Source organism: Ursus arctos, unplaced genomic scaffold (genome assembly GCF_023065955.2).
Source record: "Ursus arctos isolate Adak ecotype North America unplaced genomic scaffold, UrsArc2.0 scaffold_8, whole genome shotgun sequence".
Taxonomy (NCBI): domain Eukaryota; kingdom Metazoa; phylum Chordata; class Mammalia; order Carnivora; family Ursidae; genus Ursus; species Ursus arctos.
In genome coordinates, this window is record NW_026623100.1 from 51,828,495 (window position 1) to 51,843,788 (window position 15,294).

At 58.4% G+C, this 15,294-nt stretch overlaps 1 protein-coding gene across 1 annotated transcript; it reads right to left on the reverse strand.

The window, feature by feature from the left end:
• Positions 1-2,234: 2,234 nt before the first annotated feature.
• Positions 2,235-6,196, reverse strand: DUSP2 (dual specificity phosphatase 2). Its single transcript, XM_026479898.4, has 4 exons — positions 5,709-6,196; positions 5,475-5,596; positions 4,820-5,039; positions 2,235-4,715 (listed from the first exon to the last, which is right to left on the reverse strand). Exons 1-4 carry the CDS (start codon positions 6,094-6,096, stop codon positions 4,501-4,503), a joined length of 945 nt encoding a protein of 314 aa, XP_026335683.1. The 5' UTR covers positions 6,097-6,196; the 3' UTR covers positions 2,235-4,500.
• Positions 6,197-15,294: the final 9,098 nt, after the last annotated feature.

Here is a 15,294-nt window from a genome sequence, read left to right on the forward strand (position 1 = left end):
CTCCCACCACCAGGGGGCAGAGAAACATCACAGAAGGGTGCTGAGGCTGGCGCCCTGGGGTGGACCTCATCCTCCAACAGGGGGAGACCGCTTTCCCGCCCCGCCCCCCCCCCCCCCACACTCACACATGGGAAAAGCTGCCTGAGACCCTGAGGCACCCCCAGGCTATCTGTGGAAGGAGGAAAAGTTCACGAATTTTTATAAGCGTTTACTTTAATATACATAGAGGAAAGTAGATAATCACAAGTGTGGGGATCTGGAAAAGTTTACACACTGAACGCCCGGGCGTAACCAGCACCCCCACAGAAGCCTACCATGCGGAGAGGGGGAGCTTTTGGATACCGAGACCCTTGCATGGACGCTACCCTTGTCATCCCCACGACAGCCTTGCAAAATCGGCATTTACCCCCATTTCACAGATCCAGAAACTAAAGCTCTTTACCCATATTCCTCCTCCTCTATGCTCCTGGGCCTCTCTGAGAGGCTCATTCTCAGAGCTTGGTCAGCCAGGGGGCCCACCCGGATTTAAATCCTGGAGGGGAAGGGTTTGGGGACCTCCCTCACCAATGCCCAGTGAAGCTAAGTGACAGAGCCGAGGCAAGGTCACCAGCCACTGTCCGCACGTGTCTCTCAGCATCCTGCCATGCCTGGAATCCAGCATTTCTCAAAAGATAGGAGTCAGAACCGCCAGGAGAACAGACAGATGCCCCTGCCCCCCAGGCAAGGTATTAGTGTATGTAAACATTCATGGACTGGCCACTTCCGATAAAAGCTTGCTGAAGTCATCCTAATAATCACCCCACTCCGGTAGAGAAACAGATTCTCCGTTAAGAAATGCAGTTTGGCTAGAGGACATTATGCAAAGCAAAATAAGCCCTTCTCAACAGCGCAAATACGGTACGATTCCACTTACAGGAGGCACATAGATTCAGAGACAGGAAGAGAATGGTGGTTGCCCGGGCCTGGGGAACTGGGAAACAGGGAGCTGTCATTTAATAGGCACAGAGCTGCAGTTCTGCAAGATGGAAAAGTTCTGGAGAGCTTGAGTATGCTTAACATTACTGTGCACTTAAAAATAGTAAAGATGATGGGGCACCTGGGTGGCTCAGTCAGTTCAGTGTCCGACTCATAGTCTCAGCTCAGGTCTTAATCTCTGGGTCATGAGTTCAAGCCCGGTGTTGAGCTGCATGCAAGGCGTGGAGCCTACTTAAAAAAATAGTGAAGATGGTAAATTTTATGTTATACGTAGTCCCCTTTTATCTGCAGGGGATACATTCCAGGACCCCCAGTGGATGCTTGAAACTGTGGTTAATATCAAACCCTACTTTTTCCTATACATACATACCTATGAGAACCTTCAATTTACGAGTTAGGCACAGTAAGAGATTAACAACAACTACTAAATGCTGTAATTAAAGTTATGTGAATAGGGTCTCTCTCTCTCCCAAAATACCTGATTGCACTGAACTTGCCCTTCTTGTGATGATGTGAGATGGTAAAATGCCTACGTGGTGCGATGAAGTGAAGGGCTTGGTGTAGCGCTGTGAGAGAGCCTTAGGCTACTGCTGACCTTCCCGTGATGTGTCAGAAGGAGGGTCATCTGCTTCCAGACCGTGGTCGACCATGGGCAACTAAAACCACAGAAGGCAGAACCTCCGATAAGGACGGACTTACCGTGTATTTTTAACCACGATTTAAATTTTTTTTTAAAGAGTTATGTATCTGAAGGAGAGAGAGAGAGCGCCTGTGAACAGGGGTGGGGGAGGGGGAGGAGCAGAGAGAGCTAATCCTCAAGCAGACCCCCTGCTGAGCCAACTCCGGGCTCATCCCAGGACCCTGAGATCACGACTTGAGCCAAAATCAAGAGCGGGCTCCTCAACCAACCGAGTCACCCAGGCGCCCCACAATTTTAAAGGTTTTAAGAAATAAATAAGAAGGAGGGAGAGAGAAAGGGGCACCTGGGTGGCTCCGTTGGCTAAGTAACAGACTCTTGATTTCAGCTCAGGTTAGGATCTCAGGGTGGTGAGAGGGAGCCTGGCAGGGGCTGCATGTGGCGTCTGCTTGAGATTCTCTCTCTTCCTCTGCCCCCCCCCCCCACACTTGCACACATTCTCTCTCTGTCTCTCTCGCTCTCTCGCTCTCTCAAAAAAAAGAAAAGAAATTAAAAAGAAACAAACTTAAAAACACAGGTAAGGGAGGCTGGGGTGGGGGGGTGGGCGGAAGGGATGGGATAGGGCTGAAGGGGGGTGGGCAGCGGCCTCAGCCACCAGTCCTGCTGTTGGTGAGATAGGACTGTGTGGTGGTGGGAAGGCCCTGATGACTCCGAGCCGCGGCTGCCCTCCACTCCCACCCCAAGCTAAGTGTTGTTGGCAGGTCCAAAGGGAAGCCCACTCAGGGCCTAAGAAAGCCTTGATTGCAAGCCCAGCTCTGCTCAGTTCCGACCAGGGAGCGCCTCACCCACCCCAGACAGCAGAGGGAACAAGGCACGGGTGACAGGCCGCTCCGTCCTTTACCAGGCCTGTTGGAATGAGTGCCAACCTGTGCCAGACTCCGGGTGCCGAGGGCAGAGCAGACCACAGGCCCTGCCCTCGTGAGCACCTGGCCTGGCTGAGACACACAGCTATACACCTGAGAACAGTCCCCTCACAGGCTGTCAGTAGCTAGCACTTCTTGTGCACCTACCGTGTGTAGGTGCTGGGCTAAGCCTCTTAAATGGATCAACTTGTGTCATTCTCCGTACCACGCTAACTGGGAGGGGCTAATGATAAAACCTCGTTTTATAGACAAGAAACTGAAACGCAGGGAGCAAACCTGGCCTCCTAACCATCGAACTCCAGCCCTCAGGTGTACCCTGCCAGGCAGGCAGAATGCCAGGAAGAAGAGCCGGCATTCTGCGGGGGGACCCTCGAGCTGAGTTTGGAAGGACAAACAGAGTTAGGCAGACGACGCTCCGGAGTGGCCAGGAGCGGATGCTGAATGAAGCAGGGGGAGCTGTCCAAGAGCTGACCTCAAGGGCCTCCACACCCCTGCTCCCAGGCAAATCACAGCACCTGTTTCAGGCAGCCTCAGCACGCACCCCTCCACTTCTGGCTCCGGCTGGGCCCGTGACTCACGCCACCCCGGACAGCATAGTCCCGTGCCAGGCAAGTAACCAATATTCAATCAAAACATGCTAGATGGGTGGGTGTGAAGAGCAGCTAAGACCACCCCTGGTGACATGTTCTCCACACTGGACACCAGGCCACATGGCTTCTAGGGACAAAAACGAACTCTGGAACAGAGGCTGCTGTGAGCCCTAGCGCAAACGGGCATTCCGAGGCCTGGGGGCCCAGCCTGGGTATGCAAGAGGAGACGGGACAGGCTGTGTTGCCCTACTGTCGGGAAAAGGAGGCCTGGCCTAGCACACGCACGCACGGCCACTGGAAAAGCCACACACAGGCACACACACAGATACCTTCAGGCATGCGTGACATGCAGGTGCGTGCAAACTGTGAACACCAGACACCCACACTCGTGGGAACAGCCACATACACAGGCGCGCACACTTACATATCCATCCATGTTCCGAAAAGGAAGTGAGATCTGAGCCATGGACACAGGCTTCCCCCCACAGGGTCCAAAGCCAGTAACAGGAATAAGATTGGACACAGCCTCCCAGAAACCACCTGTCAGCTCTGGAAACAGAACACTGCCTGGGCTAGGACACCAACACAGGGCGACTGGAGCCCTATGGGAGACGTGACACGAGCACCTTCTTCCCTCCACGCCTCTGGCAGCACTGCCAGCACAAGGAAAGGGGCGGTCTGATGAAGACACGGCTTTTGAGCATTTTCCCAGGCACTGACTTGAGACCAGGGGTTTGAGAGGTTGTTTTTTAAACAAAACAATATTTTATTGACGCATCCTCAATGTTCTGTATAAATATAAAGTGCTAAGTTTCCAACCCCCGCCCACAGGGCTGGGAGGAAGTGGGGGAGGGAGTGTTAAATGTCAGCTGAACACAAAAAACTTTCCAGCACCGAGAGAGGCGTGAAATGCTCACACACGCGCACGCAGGCCAGAGGGCCACACGCAACAGCCGCAGCACTTCCCTGACGCCCAGCTCCCCAGAGCACAGGGCGCAGGCTCCAGGCCTGTAGTGGGCCCCCTTCCCCCCTGACAGGGCTCCTGGTTGTCACAGCTTGTTCCTTGGAGCTCTCAGGCTGCCAAGGACTTCAACGTGGTGGTGGGACCCGTGGGAATCCATAGGTATAGAGTCCAGTTAGTTTCTGCCAGAAGATAGAGGGGGGAGGGGAAGCAGACACGCCCTCCATGCTGGTCCCCAGAAAGAGGGCCAGCCCTCAAACCTAGCAGAAGAGCACCAGGTGAGAAAGTCCAGAATTCCTGCATTCCCAGCACCACCACCTGGGGGCTCTTCCAATTTCGGGGAAAGGGCAGCTTTCCCTGAACTGGAGGGAACTGGTGGCCCCCCCGGGCGAGCCGGCATGATGGGGCCCTGCCTCAGTGACACAGCACCTGAGTCTCAAACTGTAGCAGCTGCCCCATGAAACTGAAGTTGGGGGAGATGACTCCCCGGCGTTGCTTAACGAAGTCGAAGGCTTCGTCCAGCCTCACTCGGCGGCTCTGTATCAGGTAAGCCAGGCAGATGGTGGCAGAGCGTGAGATGCCCGCCTGGCAGTGCACCAGGACCCGGCCTCCACTGTTCTTCACTGAGTCTACAAGCGAGTTGGGGAAAGGGGGGTCAGACACGAAGGGAGGCAGGGGAGGTGACAGGTGCCCCAGGCCCCTCACCTGGGTGTCCCTTTGGGTCCCCTCTTACCAATGAAGCTTATGGCCTCCTGGAACCAGGCACTGATCTCCACCATCTGGTTGTCCTCCACCGGGATGCTCTTGTAGCAGAAAAGGCCCTCAAAGTGGTTGGGGCAGCTGGCGGAGACGTTGAGGACCGCTGTGATGCCACAAGCCTGCAGCCCCTGCAGGTCGGAGGAGTGGCTGCAGCTGCCCAGGAACAGGTAGGGTAAGATCTCCACAGGGCCGCCCTTCGTTGGGGGGGAGAAAAGGAAGGATGAAGAGGAGCTCTTCTCAGCCCTGGCCTGGGGGCAGACATGGCTGGCTGGCCCCCCGCAAGAGGAGCCCTCAGCCTATCCTGACCAGGATCACACCCTGGAATAGGAGGGCACAAGGGGACACACAGAGGTACACACTCACAAATACACACTTCCCCGTCGGAGCCCCAAATATGCTGCAGACACACATTCGCAGAGGCACACATGAGCAGTCCACACCAGACACACAAAGATGTGCTCCCGTTTGCTGCGGGGACACACACACACACACACACACACACAGTGTGGACAGGGAGAGACTCCTGGAATCCACAAGAGACAGCCCGCTTTCCCAGAGGTGCCTATCCCGCAAATGCGGGGAGAGGGCGTTGGGGGCGAGCGGTGAAAGGAACTCGGATCTCAACTCACCTGGTCGTAGAAGGGCACCCTGGGGTCAGAGCGACTGTTCTCGACCCCAGCAGGCGGCATGGCCGGGGCGGGGGACTCGGAGCACAGATCCGGACAGCAGGCCTGGAAGCCATCGAAGCCGCCTGCAGGGAGGGGGAGGGCGGTTAGCGTGGAGGGCTCGGCGGGGACGGAGGTGGCGGGGTGGGGGGCTGGCGCGGGGTGGGGGGGGGGAGGACCGGCGCGGGCGGCGCTCACCTCGCAGGAAGCACACGGTCGTGGGCCCCGCGCGGGTCTCGGGCAGCAGCGCGGCGAGCAGTGCGTGTGCGGGGCCGTCGGGCGGGAGCTCGGCCACCGAGGCGCTGCCCTCGTCCAGCACCACGGCCCGGGCCAGCTCCCCGCGGGCCAGGCGCGCCCGCAGCGCGCGGTCGGGCAGCAGGCAGGCGAGGGCGGCGGCGGGCGGGCCGCGCGCACGGCGCCGCAACAGCGCGTTCCAGGGCACGGGCCGCGCGTGGCGCACGTGGCGCCGGCAGAAGGCCAGGAACGGGCGGCAGTCAAGCAGCAGCGTGCGCTCGGCCTCCCGCGGCTCCCGCAGCAGCGCGCCCAGCGCCGCGCAGTCCAGCTCGCGCGCCGCCTCCAGCCCCATAGCGACGGCCCAGGTTCCTGTGGCCCCTCTCACGGCGCTTCTTCGTCCCCCCGCCGCGCGCTCTGGGCTCTCGCGGCGGCCGCGCTGCCCGATACCAGTGTTCTGGGCGCCCTGGGCGGCGCCGCGGCTTAAATACCCGGGGGCCAGCCTCCCGGGTCACCATACAAGGGCAGCGCAGGAAGGCGCCGGCGCCCGCCCCCGCGGCCTTCGCCCGGCGGGGAGCTGGGCGGGCCCGGCGACGGGGCGGGCTGAGGGTGGAGGGTGCGCCTGGGGAGGAAGCGGACACTGGCTCTTGAGCGAAGGGGTTTGCCAGGGTCAGGGGGGCCCAGGTGTCACCCCCCACCTTTGCGCCCCAGCCTGGAAGAACGCTCCCACCCTCTGACCTGCTCCACAACGCTCAGTCCTTGGGAACTGGTTTCTCAGATGCACATCCCCATGCCCAGAGACTGCGGGGCGAGTGGTGACCCTTGCCACGTTTCCTCTCCCTTCCTTTCTCTTCCAGGATTTTCCCTCTAGGAATTTGTTACAACAAAAATTGACATGGCCGTGATTTCTACCATGGAGAGTGGGGAGCCATGTCCTTTTTCTACTTAGAAACGGCAGGAGGAGCTTTATTTGTCCTTCTCCCTCCCCTCCCACATTGCACAGCTGAGGCCAGCACTGTGGGTCTTCCAGCGGGTTAGGGGCCAAGCTAGTCCAGACCATTATCCTCTGGGCCCAAGACCCTGGACATTGGCATGAGAAGGACCCCTGGGCCTTCCAGGGAAAGGCAGGGGGCCTATGATACGTTTCCAGTTAAGAGTGGGGCAAGGCTTTCCCTGGGGCCCAGGGAAACCCCAGAGGCCCAGGGTGAAGCACTTCCCCAAGTCACAGGCCAGCTCGGAAGGGGAACTCTGCTGACGTTGCTGGGCTGTCCCTGGGGCCTTGTGGGAATTTCAGGGAGCCTCACGAAGGGGAAGAGGGAGCAGAACTACCAGAATCTGCCTCCTCCACCCCTTTACCACACCCCCTCTCGGGCCTCCTCGGGCCCTAGCAGGCCCCCTAGACGGCAGCGACCTCGGACTGGCACCTGAGCAGGCAATGAGCAGTGAGAATGGGGTGCTCAGTAATCTACATCCCTTCTGTCCGCCCCCACCCCAGCTGCCAGCCCAGGGACCGGATGTGGTGAGGCCCAGGTGTGTGGGGGAAGAGCTAGGCCCCTGGGTTGGGGGCAAGAGATATTGACAGCTGAACTCCAAAAGAGAGATGGTCAGTGGCTAGAACAGCATCCCGGAGCAGGAGATGCCCCCATCCCCACCCCTAGCTGCATGGGATTTCAGAACCCTAGTCCCTAGGCTCCCACTCCCCTGCATCACTACTCCATGCCCTTTATAAGATCCTTCCAGCTCCTTTGCAGTCCCCTATACCCAGACCATCTTGGAGGGCTGCAGATAGGACCCATGTTGACCCCCAAGCCCTCCACTAGGTTTATAAACTCTAAACTCCTCAAAATGGTGTGTCGATGCATCTGTGTATGTTGGAATGTGATCTGAAGGCAGTTGCACGAGGTTTAAGACAGTTTGTAGCTCATGTGTGCTGTGGGGAAGAGGGGATCCAGGCGACAGAAGGACTCCAAAGATTCCTGGGGCCAAATCACTCTCTCACACCTCAAGGTCCCCATCTGTAAGATGGGAGCTCATAATAGAGCAGCTGTTCACCTACACCGGTTCCAAGGCTCTGAGGCCACACCACTGTCTGGGCACCTGCAGTGTCCTATCCCTCCCTACAGGCCAGTCTGGAGGCTGATGTGGCAAAGCCCACAACAGAGCCGGGGAGTCTGGGCCACAGATCCCAGAGGCTGATATGCGGCCCTTATCCTTGGCATCAGGCGGGCAAATGACTTAATGGCTGATTCCAGGGGCAAATTACAGAGCATGCGAAAGAATAGTCAGGTCCAGTCTTGCTAACCCGTGGGGCTGGCGTCACCTGCCCTGCTGGGAGCCACAGTCTCCCAGCTCCTTGGGGAGGAGGAGAGAGAACTGGCCAGCTGAGATCCTGGCTCAGGAATGAAAACCAGCTCAATGGTAGGGGCTGCAGACCCCGGACTCCCCAAGCTGGGCTGAGCCTCTCCCCCTCCTTGGGGAAAACGGCCTGCGCCTTGCTGGGAAGTTCCACTCGGGAGTGGGAGCACACTGTGAAAGCTTTGCTCTAGTGGTACAGTCCCAGGGGCCCTGTCCAGCGCTCCGCCTGAGGTGGCTGCATGCATGTCACCCCCTCAATGCCAACTGTTTCGGGGCTGTCCCTTTTGTGGCTCTGGAACACAGACTTAAGGAGGCCTGACTTAGCCATGAAAGAGGGGCTTCCCTCCTTCCCCTCTTCCCAAACTGGGGTAACCCCCACCTCCAATAACTGTGTGAAAGCCCAAGGCCAGGGCAGCAAGAGAGGGAGGACGCAAACCCACGTCCCACCCCCACTTCTGCTCTGACTAAAGATCCCCAGACCTCTGGTGAGTCACGGCACGGGGTGTCTTCCCTCCCTTGCCACCTCCTGGAGGAACACCATTCCCACTGCAGAGACCAGGCAGGGCTCTGGGCCCAGGTGGAGACAGTGAGGAGGGGTCTCAGTTAGACCAGATTAGACCCCACAGGCTGAAGGTTCTGGAGCGAGGACCCCGCCCCTCATCTAGACCATAACGGATGGCAGCAGGGGTGTATAGACTCGGAGGCTGTGGGTTACTCTGTGTTCCTGGCCTGCCTGTTACAGAGCAGTCACGATGAAGTCGGTTTGGGGCCTAGCTTCAGTTTTTTTCTCTTTTAATTACAATACCTAACTGGAAGAAATGATGCTGTGCGATTCTTTGTAACCACCTGTTCTGACAGGGAAGTGTCATTCACCTCCTGCCTTTGGGATTCCTGGCTTTCCCTGCGGCCACCAGCACAGCCACCCAGCCCCCATGCAAAGTGGTTTCCCTTCCACAGTCCTGACGCTCCAAGCTCTGTAGTGATGTGGGCTTGCGTCTGGTGTTCCTTCCTGCTCCTTCCAAACCCACACCCCAAGCCTGTGCCCCAGGGGGAAGGAAGAAATGAATGGTGTGGCCACCATCCTTATGCCAGGTAGGGACGAAGGTGAGAGTGACGAGTCGTGGCCACCCCCAGCCTCATCTGAGCAATGAGTCAGGATGACGTCAGGTTTCCTGTACCAGGCCTCTGCCTAGGAGGCACGGCGGCCACCCCCACAGGCTCCTGCCAGGCAGGGACAGAGACTCCACGCTCTTCGAAGATGGCCCTGTCCAGCACAGTGGGGAGGACGGGGCAGAAAGGACATTCACCTTGGGCATCCAGCCCTCAGAAAGGCCAGCTCAGAAGAGGGTCCTCCCGTGGCGGAAGGGGAGACACATGTGTCACACTGTCACATGTATCTGTGGGCAGGAGCGCCGGCAGGCAGCCCGCTGGGGAAGCACTCCTCCGCACAATGAGTGTGTCAAGAAACGTCTCCACTTGGAGCTGGCGTGGCTTTTTTTTTTTTTTTTTAAGATTTTATTTATTTATTTATTTATTTATTTATTTATTTATTTGAGAGAGAAAGCGTGGGGAGAGGAACAGAGCAGGAGAAGGACAAGCAGACTCCGAGCTGAGCGTGGAGCCGGACACGGGGCTGGATCTCACACCCCTGAGATCCTGACCTGAGCCAAAACCAAGAATGCTTAACCAGCTGAGCCACCCAGGTGCCCCAGGGTGGCTTTTTTGTTAGTGCCTTCCCCAAGCAACCATATCCAGATCACTCTTTCCTTTCTACGTTTGTTCATTTACTGGCCCCTCACTCAAAAAATATATTTTGAGTACCTGTGACGTGCCAGGTGCTTTTCTGGGTGCTGGGAATACAGCAGATCACAAACCACTGCCCTCAGGGAGCTGACCTCATCGTTTCAATAATATTTGTTTTTGTGATTACGTTGTGTTCATGGCGAGTGAGACTAGTTATCCACCTGGAGTAATGACAGAGTTGAATGGTACCGATGGGACCCAAAGATGTTAAAGAGTGTGACACAGGTAGGAGAGGTGGGACTCGTTGTCCAGGAGAGGACCCGACAGCCCCTGACAGCCTCTGTGGGGTTCTATAGGGTCTCGTTCCCCCTCCTACCACGGTCTTCCATCGAGAGCGGAGCACGAGGCACGGAGGGAAGAGGAGGCCACAGCCCTGAGGAGGAGCATCTGGGAGAGCAGTCCCATGGCCACGGCCAGAGCCAGCTCCTCGGGTGAAGAGCCAGGCTCCACGGGCATGTCCATCAAAGGGACCTGGGTTTGGCTGCACCCCTGGGTGCGCCTGGGCTTGGGGCCAGGGGACACCTTCTCCCTGCACTCTTCCCTGGGCAGGCACCCACCTCAGCACCCCCTGGGCCCCCAGCCCCTGGCCGTCGCAGCAGTGAAGGGGTCCCATTCCCACCCTGTCCGCCGAATGTGCCCCTGGCTCAGGATGAAGTCGCCGAGAAGGGCAGAAGAGGTTGCTAAGGGAGAGCTCTGTCACCAGTGGGAACAGTTAGGCAGGAGGCAAGGGATTCTCAGAAATGTGACCACACTGCGGCCGGCCCTAGGGAGCATGGCTCTGTGACAAGAGGACTCCCGGGGCTGCCCCTCAGCCAGAGCTGGGTGCAGTGGGAGCGGTGGCAAGGGGGCTTGGAGGCCCAGAGGAGCCAGAGACTGCTCCTTCCCACCTGTCACCCCTGCACCTTTACCACCACCAAAGACCAGGCCGGTCCACTCCCCTGAAGACCAGTCCTACCAGCAGGAGCAGGGCAATAGCAGCCGTGTGATCAGGGAGCCCTGGGGGGCTCTGGAGCGCGTTGCCTGGGCTCAAACACAGCTGGGCTGCGTCCTTGCTGTAGGGCCTTGGACAAGTGATGTCACCTCTCTGTGCTCGCATCAGTGTCACTAGCACTGGTCTGGGTGCCTTCTAAGCAGTACTGCATCTAGGCTGCAGGGCTGGGGGTCGGCATAGTTAGCCTTGCTCTGCAGACAGGGAAACCCAGGCCCAGAGGGGTGAGGTGCTGGAACCAAGACCGCACAGCCTATAAATGGGGAAAGTGGGATTGGCACCTGGGGTCTCACCGCTGGGTTACCCTGTCTCAGGCAGGCTCTGACGGGCCCACATGTGTCCCGTGGCCACCCTTCCACCAGCACGCACCTGCCTCATCTTCCTCCATAAAGACAACTACAAACACTAACGCTGACTGAGTGCTTGCCCTGTGCCTGGCTCTGTCCTGAAACCTTTACAGGAATTACCACATTTAAACCTCAGACAGCCGTAAGAGGTAGGAATGACGGGTATCCCAAATACAAATGGGGGAACCAAGGCACCAAGAGGCTAATCTACCCAAACTGTCACAGCTAGTAAGTGGCGGAGCCAGAGCTGGAACTCACTATCTTCTGCCCTTCTCGGCGACTTCATCCTGAGCCAGGGGCACATTCGGCGGACAGGGTGGGAATGGGACATTTTCACTGCTGCGACGGCCGGGGGCTGGGGGCCCAGGGGGTGCTGAGGTGGGTGCCTGCCCAGGGAAGAGTGCAGGGAGAAGGTGTCCCCTGGCCCCAAGCCCAGGCGCACCCAGGGGTGCAGCCAAACCCAGGTCCCTTTGATGGACATGCCCGTGGAGCCTGGCTCTTCACCCGAGGAGCTGGCTCTGGCCTTGGCCATGGGACTGCTCTCCCAGATGCTCCTCCTCAGGGCTGTGGCCTCCTCTTCCCTCTGTGCCTAGGACTTGGTTTTCTGGTCGGGAAGAGGGCCGCTTACTCGGCACGTGTGAGGGAAAAGGACAGAGAAGGAGGCTGCCTATGCCCATAGCCAGAGAAGAGCTGGGGGCTTGGAGAGACAGGGCACCCAGGAATGCCCTGGGCCGGGGGCTGGCTGTAGCAGCACAGATGGCTGCGGGGGGTGGAGGAGACACCTGAGAGGAAGTGCCTGGAGAGGATTAGGTGGATCAGGGCCACAGATCGGATTATGCTGCCCTTGAAGAAAAGCTGAAGCCATCACTGTTCCTGGAATCGCCCCTGGACAGCCAGAGGGCCGTGCGCATGCGTGTGTGGTACAGAGTCATACACTCACACACCTGTCCATTTACACACGGTGTCACAGACCATCACACACGATCAAAGCCAAGCACCTTCCCATAGTGCACAGACACGATCACAGCCCCAGGATGTGGCCTCCCTAGCCCCACGACAGCCCACAGAGAGCCCTGTGTGAGCAGCCCTGTTCCCAAAGCCCCAGGGCCCAGCCCTGGCTCACATGTGCCCACACACCTTCACATGTGCCCCACACACCTCACACGTGCCCACACACCTCACACGTGCCCACACACCTCACACGTGCCCCACACACCTCACACGTGCCCCGTACACCTCACACGTACCCACACACCTCACATGTGCCCCACACACCTCAGATGTACCCACACACCTCACATGTGCCCCACACACCTCACATGTGCCCCACACACCTCAGATGTACCCACACACCTCACATGTTCCCCACACACCTCACACGTGCCACCTACCTCACACGTGCCCACACACCTCACACGTACCCACACACCTCACATGTGCCCCACACACCTCAGATGTACCCACACACCTCACATGTGCCCCACACACCTCACATGTGCCCCACACACCTCAGATGTACCCACACACCTCACATGTTCCCCACATACCTCACACATGCCACATACCTCACACGTGCCCACACACCTCACACGTGTCCCACACACCTCACATGTACCCACACACCTCACACGTGCCCCACACATCTTCACATGTGCCCCACACACCTCACATGTGCCCCACACACCTCACATGTACCCACACACCTCACATGTTCCCCACACACCTCACACGTGCCACATACCTCACACGTGCCCACACACCTCACACGTGCCCCACACACCTCACACGTGCCCACACACCTCACACGTGCCCCACACCTCACACGTGCCCCACACACCTCACACGTGCCCACACACCTCACACGTGCCACACACACCTCACACGTGCCACACACACCTCACACGTGCCCACACACCTCACATGTGCCCACACACCTTCACCCTTACTACCAGCCCCAAGACTTGCCTCCGCCTGCCAGCATCCCACCCTGTTTAACTTGGATCGCTTGCAGCCTAGATACAAGCCCCCCAGTCCACTTCTCACTCAGCTTGGGGGGTGGGGGGCAGTCCCCTTCCCTGCACAGCCGCCCCACGCTGTCTGCAATGCCCCAGATAGAAGCTGGGGGTTCCACGCAGCGTCATTTTTCAGGGCCTGGCCTCAGCCCTGTGGAGCCTCTCTCTCACACACACACAGGCGCGTGCTCCTTGTAAGGCCTGAGCTCCCCATCATCAGTGCTGTTCTGTGAGGGGAGATCACCCTAGGAGATCTCAAGGCTAAACAGGATAGCCCGTATTAGTCTTTGACTTTGCAAATAGTGGCGTGGGCTCCCCTGGGTGTCAGGCACTGTGCTGGGTGGCCCAGGGACACTTCACTATGAGCTGGGCTTTGCTGTCATCCCCACTGACACAATTCCTTAGAGCCCACCCGCTACCCCAAGGGAGGAATTCCTGCTTCAGAGAGAGGGCAGATGAACTGTCCAAGGGGCCAGGCCTGGCTGTATTCTTGGCAGGTCCTTTTTAAGCATTCCAACCAAGAAAGGCTAACCTTGCTGTCCCTGTTTCTTTCCAGGGGGTAGCTGCTGGCCCTCTCCCCAGCCTTACTCATGCAGAGCAGGGACTAGCCAAGGAGTGCCTGCCTCAGTTTCCCCAGGGGCAGGGGTAGGCCTCAGATTTAGTCTGACACAGGAAACGCTCCTGGAGGCTAGGCCAGGCAAGGTGACCAGTAGTTACATAGGCCCAGCTACCAGCAGGGGCCAGGTAGGCCCAGATGCCCACTGTTCCTTCTATCATGGGGCTGGCTGGCTGAGACTGCAAGATCACCCAGCAGTGGGCCTGAGTGAGAAAGAGCAGGAGGCTGCACCCAGGCCACAGGCCCCAGGATGCCACCCCCAAGACAGTAGTCGTTAGGCTAGAAATCCAGGTGGCTAGAGTCTCCTCACTCCTGGTGTGGTGCTGAGGGTGAGGAAGGGTCACCAAGGACACAGGAGAGCCAGAAGGCCTGCTGCCCTCACCAGGACCCCAGAGGACCCACAGAAGGGCCACAGAGCAGTGAGCTGGGAGGCATCATGCCCCTCCTCCCTCCTCCCTCCTCTTCCCTCCCCTGCTCTCACTCTCTACTCTGCCCTTGCTCTTCCCTGACTGGATGGCCTGAGCCACCTTCTCCAGGAAAACGTCCTGGGTGCTGGTGCAGCCCCCATGGATTTGCCCTTGGGCCCAGTGTCTCTGGGAGCCCGCCCTGCTCTGGGCCCCACACCAACCCAGGCCAAGCACAGCTGCCACTCTAGGGACACTCCCTGCGGCGGAGGGGTGCCCCCTCCCAGAGGAGGAGCACAGCTGCCACGCCCCGGTGTCAGGGTCAGGTCCATCCCCAGCCTGAGGCACTTGTCCTTGAAGGAATGAGAGGAAGCCACACTCTGAGGTCAGCCAAGGTCAGAATGCCGAACTTCCCCAGCCTTCATAGGGAAGTTGCCCCAGAGCCTGGGGATATCTTTCTACCTGGGGACTGAAGGCCCTGCCCGATGGCAAATAGGAACTAGACAGCTCCTACCAGCTCCGGATGCTCACCAGGTCGAACAAGAGTTTTGGTGGCTTCCCCACACACCAGAATATCACTTCCCTGCACCCTGCACCCACCAGGCCCAGGCCTCAGCCTCTAGCCCAGAATGGCTATGGCTCATGGGCCTGGCCACGGGGCTACCCAGACACTGTCAACCTTCCCCAGGTCCTGGAGGCCAAACCAGCTCTGAAAGAAGCCCAGGGCCTGCCTTCTGCTGCCCCACTGGTGACCTCAGGACCGCCAGGACTTCCTCTGCTCCATTCCGGTAGCCCCAGGCATCTGGGTATTGCCTCATGCTGGCTGAAAGCAAGAACCGCCAGGCAGTGTTTTCCAACTCACACTTATTGTGGACCCACCATGTGTTGGCTACCCTCCATCACATTTTTCATTAGTTTTATGTCACTTAAAGAGATGGCGGGCACCTGGGTGGTTCAATCAGTTAGGGGTCAGGACTCCTGGTTTCAGCTCACATCATGATCTCAGTGTTATGAGATGGAGGCCCCCG